The 20,984-nt window shown below is 37.3% G+C and overlaps 2 protein-coding genes across 3 annotated transcripts in view; one reads left to right on the plus strand and one right to left on the minus strand.

Annotated features, from left to right (window-relative positions):
* On the plus strand, positions 1 to 14,660 carry GTPBP8 (GTP binding protein 8). The gene is made up of 6 exons (XM_024578055.4): positions 1 to 388; positions 3,023 to 3,121; positions 4,726 to 4,856; positions 5,756 to 5,855; positions 7,429 to 7,547; positions 10,691 to 14,660. The coding sequence occupies exons 1-6, from the start codon at positions 53 to 55 to the stop codon at positions 10,761 to 10,763; spliced, it is 858 nt and encodes a 285-aa protein (XP_024433823.1). The 5' UTR covers positions 1 to 52; the 3' UTR covers positions 10,764 to 14,660.
* NEPRO (nucleolus and neural progenitor protein) overlaps positions 14,629 to 20,984 on the minus strand; it is a 15,778-nt gene continuing 9,422 nt past the window's right edge. For both annotated transcript variants that reach the window (XM_024578054.3, XM_045185903.2), the window contains exons 6-9: positions 20,101 to 20,462; positions 19,728 to 19,789; positions 17,186 to 17,445; positions 14,629 to 15,088 (exon numbers count right to left, since the gene is read on the minus strand). In XM_024578054.3, coding sequence (XP_024433822.2) covers positions 14,629 to 15,088; positions 17,186 to 17,445; positions 19,728 to 19,789; positions 20,101 to 20,462 — 1,144 coding nt within the window. The remainder of the gene's footprint in view (positions 15,089 to 17,185; positions 17,446 to 19,727; positions 19,790 to 20,100; positions 20,463 to 20,984) is intronic.

Raw genomic sequence — 20,984 nt, forward strand, 5'->3', positions numbered from 1 at the left:
CGCGGCCCAGAGGCTGGGAACGAGGCTCTGCTGTGGCTTCTGGGAAAGGAAAATGGCAGCGCCCGTGTTGCTACCTGGACTGGGCAGGCTCTTTGAGATGCCGGCTGCGCTAGTGCGCGTGAGCCGAGCTTACAGCAAGCCCCAGGCTTTCACGGAGGTTCTACAGCTGCCAAAACGGCAGCTGACGAAGTTTGTGTTCCCATTACAGGAACTCCAGCGGCATCTCCTCTCCGACTCCACGTCCGACCTTCACCTGAAGATCTTCGACCCCAGCCTGCAGGACATCGCGAGGGCGGACAGCTTCTTTACGGCCACAGCTTCGAATCGCATCGAGTACGTCAGTTCCGCTGTGCGTCTGGACCACGCCCCGGACCTTCCCCGCCCTGAGGTGCGAGCGTGACTGCCGGCCCGCGGTGAAGGCTGGGAAAGGGGTTTTACTTCCACCTATTTCTTGTCACAAAACCGGAGAGTTTTTCTAACTGTGTGTGGAAGCATATAGTTAACTTAATTAGAAAGCAAATCTAGTTTTTAAATATTTTGGTAATGAATATAGAAGACGTTAAAGGCTTAAACTAAGCATTCAGAATATTATGCTTTTAATTTTTTCCTACTTAATTAAGGTAGAGTAAATAAAGTGAAGACTATGAAAAGTGTGATTTTCACAAACGATGCGACCTTTATCAATAGGTAATTTTCACCGTATCTAAACTTCCTATTGTGTAAAAAAATGATACATAGACGGCAGTAATGTAGATTTTTAAAAACAACTTTAGTGACATTCCATGATTGTACAGTTTAAATATGCACTGCAGTTTACTAATATTTTGTTCTACGTCTGGTAAAAGAAACCTCAGCTCTTTACATACAATGAGTTCTCACATACGATAGTTTCTTGGAAACAGACCGAAAGCAATATAACATAACCGAAATCAATTTTACCGAAGGCTAATTGATACCAACGAGTTAAGTTCCTATGACATATTTCTGGTCCCCAAAACATCGCGTAACATCTAAGTAAAAAACCCCCAAATTTATATTAAACATTGAAGTGAATATGAACTATACTTACATTTAAGATGAATAAAAACAAGGCAGGTAATTATTTTCCAGTCTGTTTATTCCAGTTTAGGGTATTGAGCTCTCCTGGCCGCTCAGAGCGGAAGGCAGGAACCAGCCCAGCACAGGAGCCATGCAGGGCTGGCTCACACACACCGCCACTCACTCTGAGGGGCTCGGTTCAGACTCGCAGGTCCACCTAACCACGGGCAGCTTTGGGATGTGGAACTACCAGGAGAAAACCCACACACGGGGAGAACATAAAAACTCCACACAGACAGTGGTCCTGGCTGTGAATTGATTTGTTTTCCCCCTCATCAATGTTATAACAAAAGGACATTGAACAAAAGGATGTCTGTCATTCAAGGACCTACTGTGTTTGTAGTAACTGTTCCACTCCACTGAAAATTTTCTTCTACTAGATTTAGAACTGCTAGAATTCAGAAACATATATCAATGATTGTGACGTAGCATCACCTTTCGATTTAAGCTTTTAAATAACTGGACATTTTGTATAATTCATTTTTTTAAATTCAGTTTTATTATCTATAGATTATCATTGGATTTGATTTGGCAGAGCATTTGAAATTTATGCAGGCTTCAGATTAATTCATTCTGAAGGACCGACCCCAGTTTTGCACAATACATAGCATCCCTGGCCCCTGCCTACTAAATGCTGCCTGATCATATTGATAACCAAAAATTTCTGTACAGATTTCCAAAACACACCTCAGGGAGCAGTACTGCCCTCGTTTACAGCCACTGATTGGTATTGTACCCCCTCCAATACCATGTTAAAAAGCAGAGCCCTGTGTATTGACAGTTACTGTCAAGAATATTTTGTCGCTTTCTACACTGTAGAACAGCAGTTTTCAACCACTGTAACCACAAGTCACACACTGGTGTGCCACAGAAATTTTAAAACATGCAATACCTGACTTCTTAGACAGGGGCACTGACCTCTCTTCCCTTAGATTGTCAAAGAAAAAAATTACAACAGCCAACACAAGACACATCCAGTGTAAATGAATTATACCTATTTTTGTGTCAGATCAACAACAAAAATATTTTTTGGTGTGCTGCAGAATTTTAGCAATTAGTTTATGTGTGCCATGAGATGAAAAAGTTTGAAAATCACCACTATAGAGGACTAAAGGAGAGAAGTTTTAGTTGGAAGATGAGAGTTCAAGAAAAAGTACTCTTACAGTGTACTCTGCAAGTTTGTGGGGAAATGTGGTTCTGACTTCAAAAAGCAAGTGTAAATATAGAATGCTTAATAAATGTTGCAGATATTCTTAAGCAGCATAGTGTAATTAAAAGCACAGACTCTGAATATAGATGTCTTGAGTTCAAATATCAACTCCTTCACTTTCTAGCTGTTATTTAACCTCTTTCTATCTTGTTTTATCATGTGTAAAATGGGGATAGTAATATTGCCTATCTCATAGGGATGTTGTAAAAAGTAAATAGGAAAATATATGTTAAATTCTTAGAACAGCACCTGGCACATTGAAATGATTCAGTAGATAGTAGCTATATGTTAGAATTTGAGGTTTGACTAAGCACAAGTCACTTTTCATGGCTAGGCAAGACTGAATAGGTTGACAGGTTTTTGCAGCTAATATATCATTAAATAAATAAATAAGCAAGCTAGTACTCAATTATCTTTTTTCTTTTTAATTTTTATTGAATTTATTGGGGTGACATTGGTTGATAAAATTATATAGGTTTCAGGTGTAAATTTCTATAATACATTATCTGTATATTGTGTTGTGTGTTCATCACCTAAAGTCATGTCCTTCCATTACCATTTATCCCTTTTACCCTCTTCTAACTCCCCCCTTCCGCCTTTCCCTCTGGTACTCACCACACTGTTGTCTATGTCTGTGAGCTTGTGGGGTTTTTTGGTTTTTGCTTAATCCCTTCACTTTTTTCACCCAGTCCGCCTTCTTTTTTCTTCTATAAGGTGTGTTTTATAGGCAGAAGCAATGTTGGAAAATCCTCTCTAATAAAGGCTTTATTTTCACTGGCTCCAGACGTTGAAGTCAGAGTCTCCAAAAAACCGGTATGTTGAAATATAAAATCTGTCTGAACTATCTCCGAATTGACTAGGGTGAATAATAAGTTGGGAGATTATGTACAAGAAGTCATAATTGCCAACTTCCTAGAAAAGTGATTTCTTTCAAACAAGTAGTAAAGTAAGACATTTCGTTAGTGCCTGTGTATTTCTTTGAGGAAAGGGAAAATATGTCTAGATTTATTTTAGTAGTCTTGCCAGTATCTTGAGGAAGTCTTCCTTGGTCTAAATTTTTTCCAAAGAGTTGTTCTGTTATTCTATAATTGCTTCTGCGAATGATCATCTTAGTTTTACACTGATTTCAGAGGAAACAGTTTTAAAGTGTTTTTTTCCTTCTGTAATATTTTATACCTTGCTAATTCATGCATATATACCAGTTTACCTGGACCAAATTATGTGCTTATTATCCCAGCCAGTCTCCTGGAGTAGTTTTCTGTCATTTTCTAATTTTCTCTACTTCCTCCTCAATGACGCAGACTCCACCAATATCTAAGATACTTCCTCTTCAAAACTTGCCCGCAGTTCCCCTCACCCTGTTATATATTCATGGCAAAACATTCCCACTAACCCAATGCTCACTGTCCCCTTTCCTTGCATTGGAATTCTTCCAGGAGGCTTCACTAGTCCTTTCTTGCTGTCCACTTCTTCATTTAGTTGTTCCCTGGCTGTCACTAATGATTGTTGTCACTCGTTAACCCTCCTTCCCTTACCCCTGCCCTGCCTCACCAAATAACCCAGCTAAACTCTCACTTCTAGGTAGAGTGGTTCCCTTCCTGCTTTGAGACGACAACGCAAGAAATGTATTTTTGACATTCCTAATTCTAAAATCATTTTCCTATAGATAGACACATAGCTGACTAGGAACCTAAGCACCATTTATAAATTCTTTCCTCTGAAAATACTCGTTCCAAGTTCCAAACAACTGACTTTTTAAATTATTTATCTTAATCTTTCCTTATCTGATTAATGTCCACAGACACAAAATCATGACCAAACCACTTACCATCTGTACATCAATTTTGGTTGCACAGATGTTTCATAATGTTGTACATACTTTTTTAAAATGGTTTTTAAAACCCATTTAATGAAATATGCAAACCATGTTCATTTTAGGGATGCAGTAATCTGGGCATAATAAACTATCAGGCTTCGCATCTAGGTTTTATGACTGTATGACTAACAGTAAGCATTTAATTTAACTTACCTGCTCCATAATTCATTTCATCTTAGAAGTGTATTACTCATAAGAGAATATTGACTAGTACAGTCATACCATTTAGAACAGGTTAACTTTTTCACTGAGAGAGAGCTAATGAAATAGGAAAGAGTCCAAAATATTTTGCCTACATATGTCTAATATGGAATCTAAAGTTCTTAAGTCGTATTTCTCTTAAATTATGAATTGGAGAGTAGTAGTATCACTTAAGTCTATCACGAGCCACTTCTGTCTTCTTTTCCTATATCGTCAGCATAGCTGGGATTATATACAGAATACTTATACATGTTAATAAATGTGACTAAATAGAAAATATTTTGAGTTATGAAATATAAAGGACATATTTTAAGAATGCTTTCATTTTTCCATTTATCAGGGTCACACAAAGAAAATGAATTTTTTTAAAGTTGGAAAGTATTTCACGTTGGTGGACATGCCAGGTTATGGCTATAGAGCACCTGAAGATTTTGTTGATATGGTAGAGACCTATCTAAAAGAACGAAAGAAGTAAGGAAAAAAATTTTTATACTAGTTACACATTTAACCCAAAAGCATATTTTTATTATTCTCATAATGTTTTGTAACACAGTACTTAGAACCACAGTATTTTCTTCTTGCTTTGTTTTTCCCTTAGGTTGGCTTTATCTTAAATTCAAGTGTTTTTCTAAATTGAGACTACAAATAGTACTTCAGCAGAGTTTACTAATTTTTTTATACCAGACTGTTAGATGGCTAACTTTGAAAATGAGAACTGTTGGTTAATATGGCATTTACCAAATTCAACTACACTTGTGTAAATTCCAGTCATTCTTAAAGTACTTCTGACGTACATCCTCTGTAAATGTTATATTTTTTTGTCCCCCTAGGTAGTCAAACAGTAGCTGTATGTTTCAAGCTTTGCACATATACAAAACAATTTGTTAAATTTTTGAAGTATAAAAAAGTGTTAACAAGTATCTTTTTTATTGTGACTTTATGTAGAAACTAAGATGAAATATTTACACAAGAAAATACAAAATATAATGTGTCTGGTTTGTGTTATCGAACTGAAAATGATATTTGTTCATTGATATTTTAATGATAATATAGTTAATTGGGTTCATGTCTTTTTCCTACTAGAGTTCAAGCTCTTAGAGGAAGGGGGTCACTCACCTTCGTAACCAGTCCCAAGTACATTGTCATGTTCAACACATGCTCCTGATATAAATTGGTATTTAATGAACTTAGTTAACTATTGGACTGTAGGATGGACTTCCCCGTGAACTGAGCGTTCCTTTTGCCTAAAGAAATTTTTAAATTCTGGATTGAAAATTAGTCAAAGGAAAATTTATTAGTATTGTGAGGGCCAGAGGAAGAAATAAATGAATTTCATATTGCCTTTCATCTTTATTTCTACATTCTTACAGTTTGATGAGAACATTTTTGTTAGTGGATAGCGTTGTTGGAATTCAAAAAGCAGACAGTATTGCCATAGAAATGTGTGAAGAGCTTGCGTTACCTTATGTGGTGAGTATTTATTTTAAATTATGGTTGCAGTTAGAAATACCAGTTCTCTGTGTATGTGTATCTGTCTTTTTTTAATGAATAAGTAGGTCTTGTCTCTTGAAGAGATAAAGCAATACCTTTTCTGGTTGGCCATTAATAAAATAAGTTCTGTGCTACTTTTATTCTCTAATAAAAGCACAGCTACTTTTCTCTCAGCTATAAGTTTTCAAAATTATAGTCAAAGTAAAGTTTTTTAACCTGTTTATTTAGTGTTTGTAGGTGCTTTTCTTTATGATTTTTTTTAATGGCAATATAAACATTCATCTAAAATGTGGTAATAGCTCTTTAACAGCAGCTTGGCAGATAGTACTTACAAGTATGTAAATAAAACTGCAACTGAAAATTCGCTAAGCTAATTTGGAATTTCAGAACCATTATAAGAAGATAGTAGGCTCTAGCACATACAGGTAGGATTTTTATACTGTGTTCTTAAAGAAAACAAAATTTCCTCTGGGTATATCTTACCAGTGTTCTGTTATTTGCTCTAGAATAGAATATAGATTAGAACGTTGCTGTCCACATCTATTTTGCCTTTTGAGTTTTCCAAATAAAATAGCACTCTTAAGGAAGAGTGGAGAGAACTCGTTGACTATAATTTTGTTTTTGAAAAATGTCAGAAAACTGCTAAAATGTAGCAGTGGAGTTTAATGCAAATCAAACCATGTAACTAGTCAGTACCTTTTTTGTATTCTTAGAGTTGCGGAGTTCTTGGGGTTTGCAAAGCCCTGTGAGGCATAGTGATAACCTACAGTTATGAGGAGCCGAAGGACTGATAAACATAGTCTACGCAGTACAAATGCAGTGAGTCAGGAAGTTTCACTTTATAGAAAATCCCAGGAAAATCTGATAGATCAAGGTTGTACTTTTTAATGGATTTTGTAATCAAGCCCTGCCTTGACCCTCCTCTGGTGTATAATTGTCTTTGAATAGGTAAATTTATTCAAAGTAATTATTTACTAGTAAGCCTAGAAAATTTCAGGCTTAACTTCGAGTATAACTATGTATAACTTGGAATAGTAGATGCAACCTACAAACAGCCTGATTTTTAATTTTTCCTTTAGATTATTACATGTAAGATGGAACCATTTTGTAGATCAAAAATAATTATAATTTGGCAATTGTAGATGAATCAACCTACTGATACTCACATACATATTGAATATCTTCAACCACAAGACATATAGTGATCATATGAAACATTTGGTTTATGGTAGTTGCAAATATGGCTCCCGGGTCCTTTTCACTGGTTTTGAATTCAAGGTACTATCGTCCTGTGTAGTTCGAGCACCGTTAAACAGCAAACACATAGTGCATGCTTTATACATTGTATACGCAGGACTATACAGTAACTCATTTACTCTTCACAGGAACTTTAGCACACATTGCTTTTATTTTATAGATGAGGAAACAAGTACAAAGACATTAAGAAACTTGAACAGGTCACCTAATTTTTGAGAATTTGTAGCTAAAATGTGTAAAACTGTGTATTAAAAAATACTTTATTTCTAATGCTTAAATATTTGTTTTCTTGCAGATGGTATTAACAAAAATTGACAAATCTTCCATAGGACATCTTTTAAAACAAGTGCTTCAGATCCAGAAGTTTGTTAACACTGAAACACAAGGATGTTTTCCTCAGTTGTTTCCTGTAAGGTGAGAGTCGGATTGTTTTTATAGCTTCGTGTACTAACAACCTTTATTATTATATCAGTATTTCGTATCACTTCTTGGCCTTTCGGCCCAGATCAAGTGCAAATCAGTATTCATTAAATTGAGGTATCACTTAAATGAGGGAAACTTGGAAGACTATGCACTTGGTTATGATTTATTGGTACAACCCATCAGTACTTTTATTTTTCTTTTCCCTCTATTCTTGTTTCCTTCTGCAGATTTTGCTGCACCTTTGTTCTCTTTCCTCCTTAGCCTAGCTCAGCCCTACACCACAGCAGAAGTGAAAACTTTCTACTTTTTAGAATCAGCTAAATAACAACCACAATAAAGGTACTACCATCCCTTTCTCTGCTTCACGGAAAAACAATTTATCTTTATGGTAGAAAACTTCATGCAGGCTGAGAGGGATAAAAATGTTCCTTTAAAAGGACCACATTTAAAGAAGAAGTGCTTCACATAAATTAGAATCAAGCATTGGTAGTAGATGGAGTGGTTATTTCCTGAGCTGGCAGTTTTTCAGATATTAGATGTGGTTTAGCAATGAAGCATGAGTTTTCACTTTCAGTGTATACCTTGGACACAGTAAGCACCTGTATTGTTGCAGAGATAGAGTGTCACTCCCCTATGATTTTCTTGTTCTAACTTCTTTGCGAAAGGCACTGTGGGAGTTGCTATGAAAAATAATGAAACCAAGTAACAATTAGATATGAATCAGTTCATTCTACATCCTACCAATGCAAATCACATTTAAATTGTTTGTAATTATGAACATGCCTGTCAAAGTCCCTCTTCATCATTCCTAGAAAATGCTCTTCTCCTTTTGCTACTTTTCAAGATACAGAGTATGTGTCCTGTTCATCTGTCTGTGTCCCGTGTATACAATGAAACTCTGGGGGCAGGAATGAAGTCTAATTCTTCTGAGAGCCTGAGCCTTGTCATAGAAAAACAGATGTTTCTTTTAACTATTTAATAATAAAGAAGTGATACTTCAGCTGCAAGGCAATCAAACATAAGAAATGCAAATTATGCCTTAATAGCAGCATTTATTGAAAAAAATAAGTTTCAGTTGACTGGAAGCTTAGTTTGAATTAACAGTATAATAGGGTTGGGGAAAACTGACAGTGTTTTCTTAAGCTACAGTTAATGGAATTACAGTGTTTAAAACAAGGGAATAATCAAGCAGTAGTCACACACTGCCGAGAGCTCTATGCCACCAGACTGATCAAGGTTGTGGCTCGACATTAAGAGCAGCTAGAGCTACCTGATGGTCTTGGGGGAGGTTATGTCACTGGGTCCTTCAAAGCACTTACCGATTCTCACAGGAAACGTCCCTATTTCATGGTTACAAGTCAGACAAGTACAGTGAGTTCAGAGCAGTATTGGCTGTGATACAAAGATCATGAGCCGTAGAGTCAGGCCATGGTTTTGCATGGTTCCTCTACTTCTTACAGTTTTTAAAGCAACTTACTTCATTTTTTGAGCCTTTTCTCACTAATAAAAATGCGACTGTTAGAAGGATTAAATAAAATGTATTGTGACTGATGTACACACAATATAATAAATGTTAGTTTCCTTCCTTGACAAAGGTCAGTCAGTAAATGGCAGGGTCAGGCCAACAACCCAGAATATCAGGTTCCTCGTATATTTGAGAGGCATATGCCAGCATTCTCTGCTGCATAACCCTGGGAAGACTGCTGCCATGGACCACTCACCGCAAGTGACCATGGCACTGTAGAAGCCACACAGCACTTCAAGGCTACGAACTGAGCCACAGGAGCCTGCTGACTTTCAAGAACACCAGTGTTCACTCTACCACAGTGACCACATACAGGAAATGAGCAGACTGTACTCCGTAGTTTTCAACATGCAATTCAGAAAGTAGAGTTACATGTAATCCTTGCTTTTACTAGCATCATCAAATCCCAGTCCATCCCTCCAGATGGAGTTTGGCCTATTCACAGAGTAATTATTATAAAGTAAGTTAGATTTTATATCCTTTTCTTCCTATACGATCCTGATAGAACAAAGGTGGGAATGTGAGTAGATAATGTAGTCCAGAGAAGTTTGGCCTCTAAGCCTATAGGCAAAAGTTAAGTGCTAACCTTCATGTCTGAACTCTGCCCGAGCTGGGTGAAGTATAAATGGTGAAAGGCTCCTAAAGATTGATGCTGGGATCAGTGTGTTGTTACAAACTGTACGGGATAAATATGGAAGTAGGCACAGTATAATTGCTTCTGTGGTTCTCTGTGTGATGAAATTCCAAGCAAATGAGAACTGATCGTAACGTCAAAGAAAATTACTGAGTTGACAGAAATGTTGCAGATGAGTTCAAGGTGTCATAGTGTGTGTGTAGACTATCTAACCTGTATCTCTCCTTTAAACTATGTATGTATAACTTCATTTATAATCCAAGAATCACTATGGGCTATTCTCAAGCAGACAGGTTTGGTCAAAAAGTCCAAAATGCTGTACCTTACCAAGGGAGTCAGCAATGCTATAGTTAATAATACTGTTTTGCATATTTGGAAGTTACTAAGAGAATAGATCTTAAGAGTCCTCATCACAAGAAAAATTTGTGACTATGTATAGTGATGGATGTTAACTAGACTTTTGTGATGATTTTGCAGTATATACACTCATTCATGTGTTGTATACCTGAAACTAGTATGTTATATGTCAATTATTCCTCCATAAGAAAGTTAAAAACAACTTTTCAGCTGGCAAAAAAAATAGTAGATATGGTGAAATTTTTAGAATCATGAAGGAAGTAGATCAGATAGTGTAGACCACTGGATTTAGAGTACAGGTGGCTGAGAGGAGAGAGGAAAGGTAGGACAGATTAAGATGTTGTTTCATACATGGAACTCACAGTTCATAATTTATTTACTTTTTTTTATATAATCTTTATTATATTTTTTCCATTACCAATAGGTCCCCTTATATCCCCTCCCCCCTGCAGTCACCACACTGTTGTCCATCCATGTCCATGAGTCCTTTTTTCTTTTTGCTCAATCCCTCTACCCCCTTACCTCCCCCTTGTAAACAATTGTTTATAATTAGGTGAATTCAGATCTGTTACTACCACTGAAGTATGGAAGAAAATGATTTTTCTTTTCTTTTTACAGTGCTGTGACCTATTCTGGAATCCATCTGTTGAGATGCTTTATAGCAAATATAACAGGACATCTTAAGACTTAATGGTGTCTAGTCTAGCTGAAGACTCAAATTTTTTTATGCCAACTGGAGCTAAACACCTATAATTTCAGCATTGTTTTAAATGTTGCATGTCTATAGTCTGCAGAGGATCAGTTTAGCTGCAAACCTACCTCTTCCCAGAGCAAGAATGAATTCTGTGCCTGGCAGGGGGGCTGGCTTATAAATGATTGAATTATGCCTTCATTAGAACAGATGCTAGCAGTTTTTCTTATTTTAACAAACTGACAAACAAGAGCGGCATATAAAAGTCCATAAGATGAAAACCTGTTTACTACTGTGTAGAGAAGGGTTTGCCATGTGATTTATCGGGCGCTGTCTTTTTAAAAAAGTGTCTATTATGTATATTTTTAAATATTAAAATGGAATAGTTGACCTATTCCATTTTAGAAAGCAGTTACCTTTCTGTTAAGGACTGATAGGTAAGTTGAAGATAAATGCTCCTATTTGTATGCCTATAATTTTACCTTTTTTCTAAATCTGTACTTGAATTTTTTTTTTAATTATTCTTGATAAAATTTCAGTCAGTGCATACTGGAAATACCAGTAAATTCGGTCTGGGGTCAGTCACCTGCAGCTCAACATGGGATTCAGACTCAGAAGACCAGAATTTAAGTTCCAGTTCTATTATTTTTTTATATGTTGGACCTTGATTTCTTGAGCTCCATTTGTAACTCTTAACCTCACAAGCTATGAAGATTAAAGTGGTATTATAGGCAAAAAGGACATCTTCATATTCTGCATATTTATAAAGGGAAACCAATCCAAGAATACAGCAAAATGCACCGGTAGATTTATCACAGAAAATATCTTATCATGGAGGAAGCGACATTTTCTCTAGTGAAAGACAAAAAACCAAAAAGAATAGTTCTGAGAAAACTGATTTGCAAAGCATGAGAACAGAGCGGATGGGACTGTTTAGAATCACTACATTAAGATTCAGAATGGAAAGATAAATAAAGCCTTACTTTGAACTAAAATTAATGGAAAAGATTTTTATGAAGATGCTACTGGCCTTTTCATGTAAGTGGCTTTAGCTTTTCAAAGTGAGGCTGAATATTACAAGGTTGTAGCAATAACACTGGATAAAAGAAATTAAGGCTATAAAACAATTTTGACTTTTTTAGAAAATTCAATTTTGAATACATTGAATATATTCAATTTGAATATATTTTCAGTTTTATAGTTGATAGCACTGGTCTGTTCTAACCAGCATTTTAAGCTTAAAAAAACTTTATATGGTCATTTGCAAAGTAAAATATATGGTGACAATAGAATTACCTTTCTTAGAAGTCATCCGTTTGCCAGTGTTACTTTACCACTTGTCCTAGCCTTGGTTCTCCTAAAAGCATAGCCCGAGACTTGCATGCAGTAGTTTATTTAGGATGTGATCCCAAGGAACAGGGATGATGGAGAAGTGAAACAGCAGGAGGAAAGCTAATTAAGGATGCATTGAGTTGGATACCACAGAAGCACTAGTACTTGATCTTGAGGGACCTTCTGAGCTAATGAAATGTGCCTCTGAATTGTCTTTGAACGGGGAGAGGATGACCCCACACCTCTTCCAAGGCATATATGCCCAGCAGTTTCTGCAGCTTGTCAAAAGCCAGGAGGCAGGAAGTGAGAGGTCCCTGGAGCAGGAGGCAAGGTACAGTTGCCAGTCCTATTCCAAACCAGTTGTCATGGCAGCAGCTGAAGTAGGAAGGTCAGGCTTTCAAGGACACATGGAAAGTCTCACCACCCTTCTCTTATAAATGACTTAAATGTTCTAGTGCCCGCAGACATGATTAAATTGGTATTCACTATGATGACACTAACTGTAGCGTCTGATGTAACTTCATGGTTTTGTTTATTTTACCTTCCACTTTTAAAAATTTAAAACATTTGAATTTAAATTGTTTGGAAAATTAACTGATACAGAATACTACATTGCTTAGAAATACATATAGATTATCATTGTGTAGACACATCATATTGAAGCTTTTTACTATTTTCCCCAGAATTGTAAGGGAGGGGCACAAGATGAGAAAAGGAGATGAAAAGACTGACTCCAAGGGAACGTTAATGAAACAGAAAAAAGCGCTGGCCTTTAGTCCAGTCAGGGCTCTATAGTTTCACCTCTTAGACAACTCACTAAACCACTCTGGTTTTTCCAGTGAGGGATCGTTTCAAACTGTAAGAGTTTGATTTTTGGCCACTTCAGATGAAGGAACCTAAGCCCAGGGAAACACTAGCTCAGTGGAGTCATGTGCAAATAAAAGCAGAATCAAGACTGGACCTTAAGTCTTAAGATTCTTAGAAGCTGATGGCTATTTCTAGACGTGTCATGAATAGGATCTCCTTGGTATTGCCCGTGTTTGAAGGCACTGAGTGGCTACCACCACTTGGTAGGAAGCTAGGAGAAATACAAACAATGAAAAGTCATTCAAGATTAAGAACTCAAATCAGGGTGTTCCATCTTGGGGAAAGGGAGCTAAACCAGTGTTTATCCAACTACATTTCAGGTACTTACTGTATATCAAAGTCACCTGGGCACTTTTTACTCAAAATTGCAAACTTCTGGTTCTATTCCCTGGCTGTGTCTATGTCTTCAGAAAGGAATGGGAAACTGCACTTCTAAACAGCCCACATGGTGATTCTCAGTCTAAAGTTTGAGAACCACTGGTATAGATTAAAGGGGAAATATGCAGAAAACAGGCAAAGAACAAGGCCAGATAAAGGAGGGAAAGAAAATGATAGGATGGCTGAGGAAAAGAAGGATGGCGTACATATCAATGCATTGTTTTATTTTTTTATGTCTGTATATAAATAAAACTTAAGGCTACAACCTACTTAACAGAGAAGCTTATTAACCTTTCTAGTAAGCTAGAACATTTGAAAAATTACCTCAAACTTCACATTTGAAAATATGCAAGAGTCACCCTCTCAGAACTGAACAAGCAACATACAAATTACCAGATGACAGCATCAGTCCCAAATTATGAATTTGTTTTAGCCTCATTTCTGGGTCTATTTTGTGTTACCTAGTTTTATTTTTTTCATTTAACTTTCATACCTACTTCTACTTTGTTATCCTGCTGTATTTCATGTGTAACCATGAGTCACGTTACATCCTTTTTTGGAATCAGTCACCCATACCCTATAAATAAATAAACCAAAAAAATCCTACAAACTTGGAAATTTCCAAAAGCATATTATTATGCTCTTCTATGAATTAAGGTGAATAAATAGTGAAATAATGGTTGTGACCAGTCCCTGGTAATACAATTAGTGGCAAAACTTGTTTCTTTGATGATCAATTCTAATATAACAAGACAGCACCACCATTAGAAGCTACAGACCTTGTTGTCCAGAAGTGGACTTGCCTGTAACTGAGCCAGTAAGGTCAGAGTGGCCTTTTAGGTGCTTCCTTGCTACTCCCCACCTCCACTCCCCATTTATCTTAAGGCACAGGGTAAGTTTTTACAAACCTAATTATTCGGGTCTTAATTCCCTGGTAAGTGATAAAATTGTTCACTTACCACAATTATTCAGTTTTTCTGGGACCCACCAACTTCATGAAGGGAAGGAATTGTATCTGCTTTTCAAGGGCAGGATATGATAAATTTTTCATCTTAACACCTAGCATTTAGTCAAAGTCAGATTTGACTATTTAGTAGTAAATGATTAAATGACACAAAGCCTACTATAAATGTTTATTAAACTGAAATGATCTACTATATAATGCTGCGCTAAATCAGTCTGAGTCCATGTGGTGCTTTCAGATCTTTGCAGATCTCAGGAGTTTCACTTAAAATAGCAGAACACTGAACTAGTCTGCTAATCACTTAAAGGTCTCGTGTGTGAGCATCTAAACTCCCATTAAAGCAAAAATGTCATCAATATCATCTGTCTCCTTAATGATTCCTGTTGTATTTTTATTTATTTGCATCACTGTCCATGAGTCAGTTTCATTTTCATTCCTCCCTGTTAGATTTTCATGATTTTGTTTCTCCTTAGTTTGTAAGACAGGGTTTGAAACTCTGCTACTCAAGGGTTGCTTGCTGTTAGGGTACAGATCGGTTCTGTGACCTGCACAGTGTGAGAGTCTCTGTTTGCTGGTAACTGTAAAAGTCTGGGTCCGTTGGGGGGGCTGCTGAATTTCCTTTAGAAGAGTCGACTGCAGCTTTCTCTGTGGTTTTCTCTGTCTCAGTAAAAATTTATTCTGTGATCTTCTTAGTTTCGGGTGATGCTTTGAAGTTTTGCTACCTGAGCCACGAAGAAGGCAGTTGCAAATAGATGTTTTTATGCACTCTAGTTTCTTGGGCAAACTTTAAAGGACAGAGAGGAAAAATCTTAGATTATTAAAATGCAGAGAAAACACTCTCAAAAACTTTTATCTTCTTTTTACCAACTTCCAACAGAAAATGCACAATTTAAGTCCCACGCCTGTGTACAGCCCCAGAAACATGGTAAAAATAAAGGAAACAGGAGCTTCAACCTCAGTCTATTGTCACAGCACAACTTCCCTCATTCAAGTTGCAGGCAAATGTGTCCCCCTTACTCCCAAAGTAAAGTAGCTCCTACAACTGCCAAGCGAGGTAGCTGAACGGTGAGGTATCTCCATACTTCAGTGCCAGAGCTTTTTCCTCATAACTGCTAATCTGTTCACAATGTAATTAATAGGAGTGGAACTGGAGAAAGGATGTATCTCAGATAGAAAAAGAAAATCCGTGAGGGTGCATTAGTCCATTTCTAGATGAAGAACTTTGTGTTGCAGCAGGAAATAAAAAAGGAAAAAGAAAAGGGACAATGAGAAGACAAACTGACAGCCTTGAGCTACACAATTTGATTCATTTATCATCTTCGAGTTTGGGAATTCCGAACTCAAACAGCTGATTATTTTAGGTGTTTCACTTCTGAACAGGGTGCACTGCCACAAAGTGCGCCCTATTCATGACCACGGGCCTTGCAACGTGCCTCACTGTTCGTGATAGGTTTCAAAAAGATTAGCATGGGTCTTTACTTCCTACGCCACCACCCTCCCCTCTTCCTTTCTAAACAAATACAGAACTTTGTGGAAGTCCATTATAATGCTAGTAATTCATGATCCCTGTTTCCAAAATCTCTCCTTGGCTTAATATAAGTGGTCATTTTTATGCGGGGAGAGGGTAGGTATATTTCCCAGTTGAAATGAAAACAGAATAATCAGAGGATCTGAATTGACTTCTAGGTCTCCAGCACCCTTAGCAAAATCTTTCATTTCCTCATCTATAAAATAGGAGTAATTCCGCCTACCCCACAGTTACTGTGAACACTAAGTAGATTTAAAATGTACAAATACACTACTGAAACAGCCGAACAGGATAATATGAAAGAGCATTATATTGTTGTGAGGAACAAAATAATGGTTTAACCAAATAAAGACCAGTTTGTTATCCTCACTAACTTATCATCTCTGCCTCATTTACCCTTGACTTTAAACCCAGTTTTGAACAGAATAATTCTCTACATCTCAGGCCGAGTTTCCACTCTGAGAAAGATCTCTTTTAGATGACTACAGGCCTTTTCAGGATTCCAGTGTAAATACCTGTCCAGCAACCCTAGCAGGTGTGGTTCTGTTGGTTGAGCATCGTCCCACAAACCAAAAGGTTGGGGGTTTGATTCCCAGCCTGGGCACATGCCTGGGGTGCCAGTTCAGTCAGTCCCTGGTCAGGGTGCATGTATTTCTTGAAGGATACATTAAAAACTGTTCAGAATGACTACCTCTGTGAAAGTGGAATAGGACCTTTGTAGCCATTTGTGGCTGACATTGTTACCATGGGCATCTATAATTTTTTCAATAAAAATAAAACCCTAAAGTGTCTAACTTCGTGTTATTTCAAGTGTCCTGGCTGACAATCAAATATGACCATCCCTAAGCAGTTCAGTGAATGTAAGAGTCACAGGAAGGGAAGAAATCAACACATGGGGAGTCTAGCTCCTGTGAACAAATGTTACCTGACCCTGACTGGGAGTCTGCTGCGCGCCCTTGTAGAAGGCAGGCACCTTCTGCTTCTGCTCTTACACACTCATCCTGCTGCACTGAAGCTGTGGGCAGACTGGCCATCTTTCCTACTAAAGCTAGAGCCCTGAGGGTTCTGTTTTACACACAATCGTATCCCCAGACACTTCTAATGCTTCTGAGTGAACGGACAGGATGGTGAAGAGTATAAATGAAAAAATCCAATTAACCAAGTGTATTCCTCCCAGTGATGTAACTTTGCCCAACAAAAGCTGCAGGCAAAATGGCAGTTTGCCTAGATCCCCCTTTTAGCTGCCCTCGGGCTACTGGACATCCCATACTAAAGAAAGCTGACTTGACTTGAATACATAATGCTCTTCTAAATGACAACAAAAAAGGAATATAAGTCTTGTAATATACCTACCTATAACCTTGGGCTTCCACATGTTTAAGGCGGTTACTTTTAAGAAGTTTGTTGCCCAGAAAGGAAGCCTGAGCCTTGAGTTTTTTGCTCCTGCACCATAAAATCGCCATCTGGATTTCTTCAGAAAGTTGTATGAAAGTCTCAGCCTCTTGGAATCTTTGCACAAACCTTTCGGCACAAGGAGTTCCTGTCGCTTTCTGAGAAGAATGTTTGGTTGCCTTTAAGCGGGGCTGAGGACATTTAAGCTCAGAGCCTGCCTCCTGAAATACGGAAAGGTGAGAAAAACATATGATTTGTTTATGAATTATAAATATATGACAAGAGAAAAATTGACTCAGATTATCAAAATTTGAAAATCTGTCCAAAGAAAAACTTTTTTAGTTCACCGTACTTTCCTTTTTGTCCTAAAAAACTTGTTATCCACTGCTCCTAACACAAGATTATTTCCGCTGCTGTGCTGCAGCGGATCCCATCCACAGCCGAATTCTGTTATACACAGGAAACAACGTAAATATCCTAACACATTTCCTTTTACCTACACGTAAGAAGAAAACTCCACATGATTAAATGTTAGTCAAAGCCCATCTGGTGGGGAAAAAAATCACTGAAGAGTCCTCTTCCTCTACACAAGAGCCGGACCACCACGACTTCTCTTCACTTACACCTGCAGCCTCAGCCACCGTCCTGAATGACGGGTCGTAAACGTGACTGAGATGTGAAGACAGGATGATTGCTCAACACATGTTCAAAATGCTTCACTGGGCCCCGTTTCCAGTTCCAATTGAACCATCTTTTCATGCGGCGCCTTTGTCTCTTCAACCCATCTCTGTATCAAGTTTGAATTTTACCAACTTTTACTGTGTATGAAAATATGCCACCTACCAGGTATGCTTCCATCCTTCAATCAAAGCTTACCTTCTTCCAAGTTTCTTACCCTCAAGAACATAAAAAAGTAGTAAAAATATCAAAGTAGAGACCTATCAGTGCTTTGTGTTGCTGATCAGTAAAGCAGTCTTAACCGAAAAGCAAACTAAGCATATTAATGCTAATTGCTAAAATGTGGCAGTAATGGTCATGAATAAGAAGGATGCTGACCAACCGGCTTCAAAACCTAGGAATAGGTGGATGGACAACAGAAGTTTTAAGGGTCACAGAGAGGCACAGTTCTTAAAGCAGCTGACAAAACTATTTTTGGGGACTGATGCAAAGGGTAATAACAAAGACTATGAACCAAGCTGCCTGCATTCAAATCCCAGCTCTGCCCTGTATTTGCTGTGTAACCTCAGCAAGTTTTTTGTCCTTTCTATACCTCAACTCTCTCACCTGGAATATGGAAACAATAATAGCACCTATCTCACGGGGCTTTTGTGAGGATTATGAGTTAAAATGTTTCGAACAATGCCTGGCAAAGAAGAAAAACAATGTAAGTACGTATTAGCCACTATTATTATTATTATTATTATTATTATTATTCCCTCTGGAGTTCATGAATTGGACATAATGTAAATGCAAGCTGGAAGCCTTGTAAATGCCCAAGAAAGTACTGTGACTTATGAGACATGATTAAGATTATTAAACAGAATGGAAGAAATAACCCATACAGCAAACCAGAAAAAAACAACTTTGAGAAGACAGAGGGTAATGTAAGCAGTTACCAGATAAAGGAGAGTAGCACTGACACACTTATCTGTTGTGAGGTCCAGAACAAACAATGTACAGACACCGACTGAGAAGAGGAATCATGTTAAAACTTGAACCCTGATAGGAAGAAAGAAATAGAAGCCTCATGACAAAGGATGAGGAGGATGATAATGACACTGAAAGTAGATAATAACAGCTAACACCACTTATGTGCCTGCCGTACTCCTGACTCTGTGCTGAACACATTACATGCATAAAACTGGCAGAACCCTACGAGGTACACACTATTAGAAAACAGAGGTATGGGCAGGCCAAGAAACTTACACGAAACTTACAGGTCACACTGCTAGTACAGACCAAAGCCAGGACTCAAAGCATTTCTGACTGCAAGGGCCATACTCGTAAGCTACAGTACAATCTACACCTATGATGGATCCTAGAGTCACTTTAAAATTGTAGCAAAACTCTAAATAAAATATTTCTGTAGGATTCTATTTACTGAATAACTGGATGCACTAAAATCCCTTCCATTCAGAAGCACAGACTGAGAACTAAGATGATACTAAGCTTAGGGCTATGGATAAAAACAAAAGATTCAGTCCCTATGCTTGGTAAGTGGCATCTACTCTATAAATTAGCAGAAATCAAAAGCTATATTAAAATAAGCCAAACCTGATAAGAACAGATACTACACTTGATCTTAGCCAAAAGGAGGGGAAAGGGGGGGAGGGATTTCAGGAACAACTATAAAGGACACATGGATATAACCAAGAGGGTAGGTGGAATCAGGGGAGGGAGGTAGGGATGGCTGAGGTAGGGCGGGGGTCGGGGGGGCAGAAATGCAGGCAACTGTACTTGAACAACAATAAAATTGAAAGAGAGAAAATAAAATAAGCCAAACCTGAATAGCTTTGTGTTTCAGCTGTTTGCAGAAAGCCCTCACATCAAATCCTGATGACTTTTCTGTGGAGATGGAAAGATCAAATACAAAAACTTAGGCACACTATTTTCAGACCAACATATTATTAAGTGCATGATGATATCTCTTGCCAAATTACTACAAAAGAAATACAGGAAGCAAGCAAAGAACTATGACACAACAACAGAAACAAACAACTTTAAATGTTCGAGCTTAGAAAACACAGGTATTACCATCCCTCTCGGAAGATAATGTGAGCTAGAAGGTACAGGATTTCTTTCTACACAATCCATGATTATACTGTACTTTCAACAGTTTTATTTTTTTTAGTATGTGCTATATCAAAGCGTATTACCTTTGAAGATTTTCTTATTCTTTACTGGCTCTCCAAGATCCACATTATCCTGTAGATTGATCTTCATTTGTTTAGTTTTTTGGGAAATTCTAAGTAAAGTTTCTTCACTGCACCTCAGCGATTGCTCTTTTGTTAAGAACAGTTTATTTAGCAATTTAGTTACTCCTTTAGCTGCAAAAGGTGCAGGCATATTTTTCTTAAAGACCTCAAAATAGGGCTGTCCTAAAAATTCAACAATATCAGAAGGAAAGATAAAATCTTTGAAGTAAGGCAATGGTTGAATCCTAGAGACCTCTTGAAGCAATCCAAACAATGGCTCATATAAAGAAATCAGCCTTTTTAAAACACCTTTATAGAGAACCCTAGAGAAAGAAACAGGAGCTCATGAATTAACCAGTAAGTACAATTTGCAGATTATATAATAACGACAATTCAAAACTGAAAATAAGTGCCTTTCAATCGGCCACTACAGAGTAAAAGGAAAAAACTACAGCACATATTTGCAAATAACCAGGTAAGCCTAGCCTTCACAGAAACCCCAAGTGCAGAACTGTACTTAAAACTAAAGCACTAGACAGAAAGCTGTCTCAGAGGATGTGCATCAAAATCCTAAGTTTGGTTTTATCTAGATGGTGAGATTTTAGGTAGTTTTCAGGTTATTCACATTTTTTTCTAGTTTTTAAAATTTCTTAAGCATGTATCATGGTAAATAGCAAAACTTGTTATTTTTATTATAGAAAAGAAAAATGAATGTTTGACATTGAAAATAATGTTTACTAATTTTAACATTGTTACCTCTAAGAATAAGCAGAATAAAAAAAAGTACTGGAAATTGTACTTAAGATACACAGGTAAATATATCAAAGCAAAGTTTTTAATTTCAA

The sequence above is a fragment of the Desmodus rotundus genome, chromosome 2 (assembly GCF_022682495.2).
Source record: "Desmodus rotundus isolate HL8 chromosome 2, HLdesRot8A.1, whole genome shotgun sequence".
Lineage (NCBI taxonomy): Eukaryota > Metazoa > Chordata > Mammalia > Chiroptera > Phyllostomidae > Desmodus > Desmodus rotundus.

Excerpts from the sequence above, each read along its gene's own strand:
- GTPBP8 (XM_024578055.4), top strand. The coding sequence starts at position 53 with ATGGCAGCGCCCGTGTTGCTACCTGGACTGGGCAGGCTCTTTGAGATG. Across the intron at positions 3,122-4,725 it reads TCAGAGTCTCCAAAAAACCG|GGTCACACAAAGAAAATGAA; the intron begins GTATGTTGAAAT and ends TCCATTTATCAG. Across the intron at positions 5,856-7,428 it reads AGCTTGCGTTACCTTATGTG|ATGGTATTAACAAAAATTGA; the intron begins GTGAGTATTTAT and ends GTTTTCTTGCAG.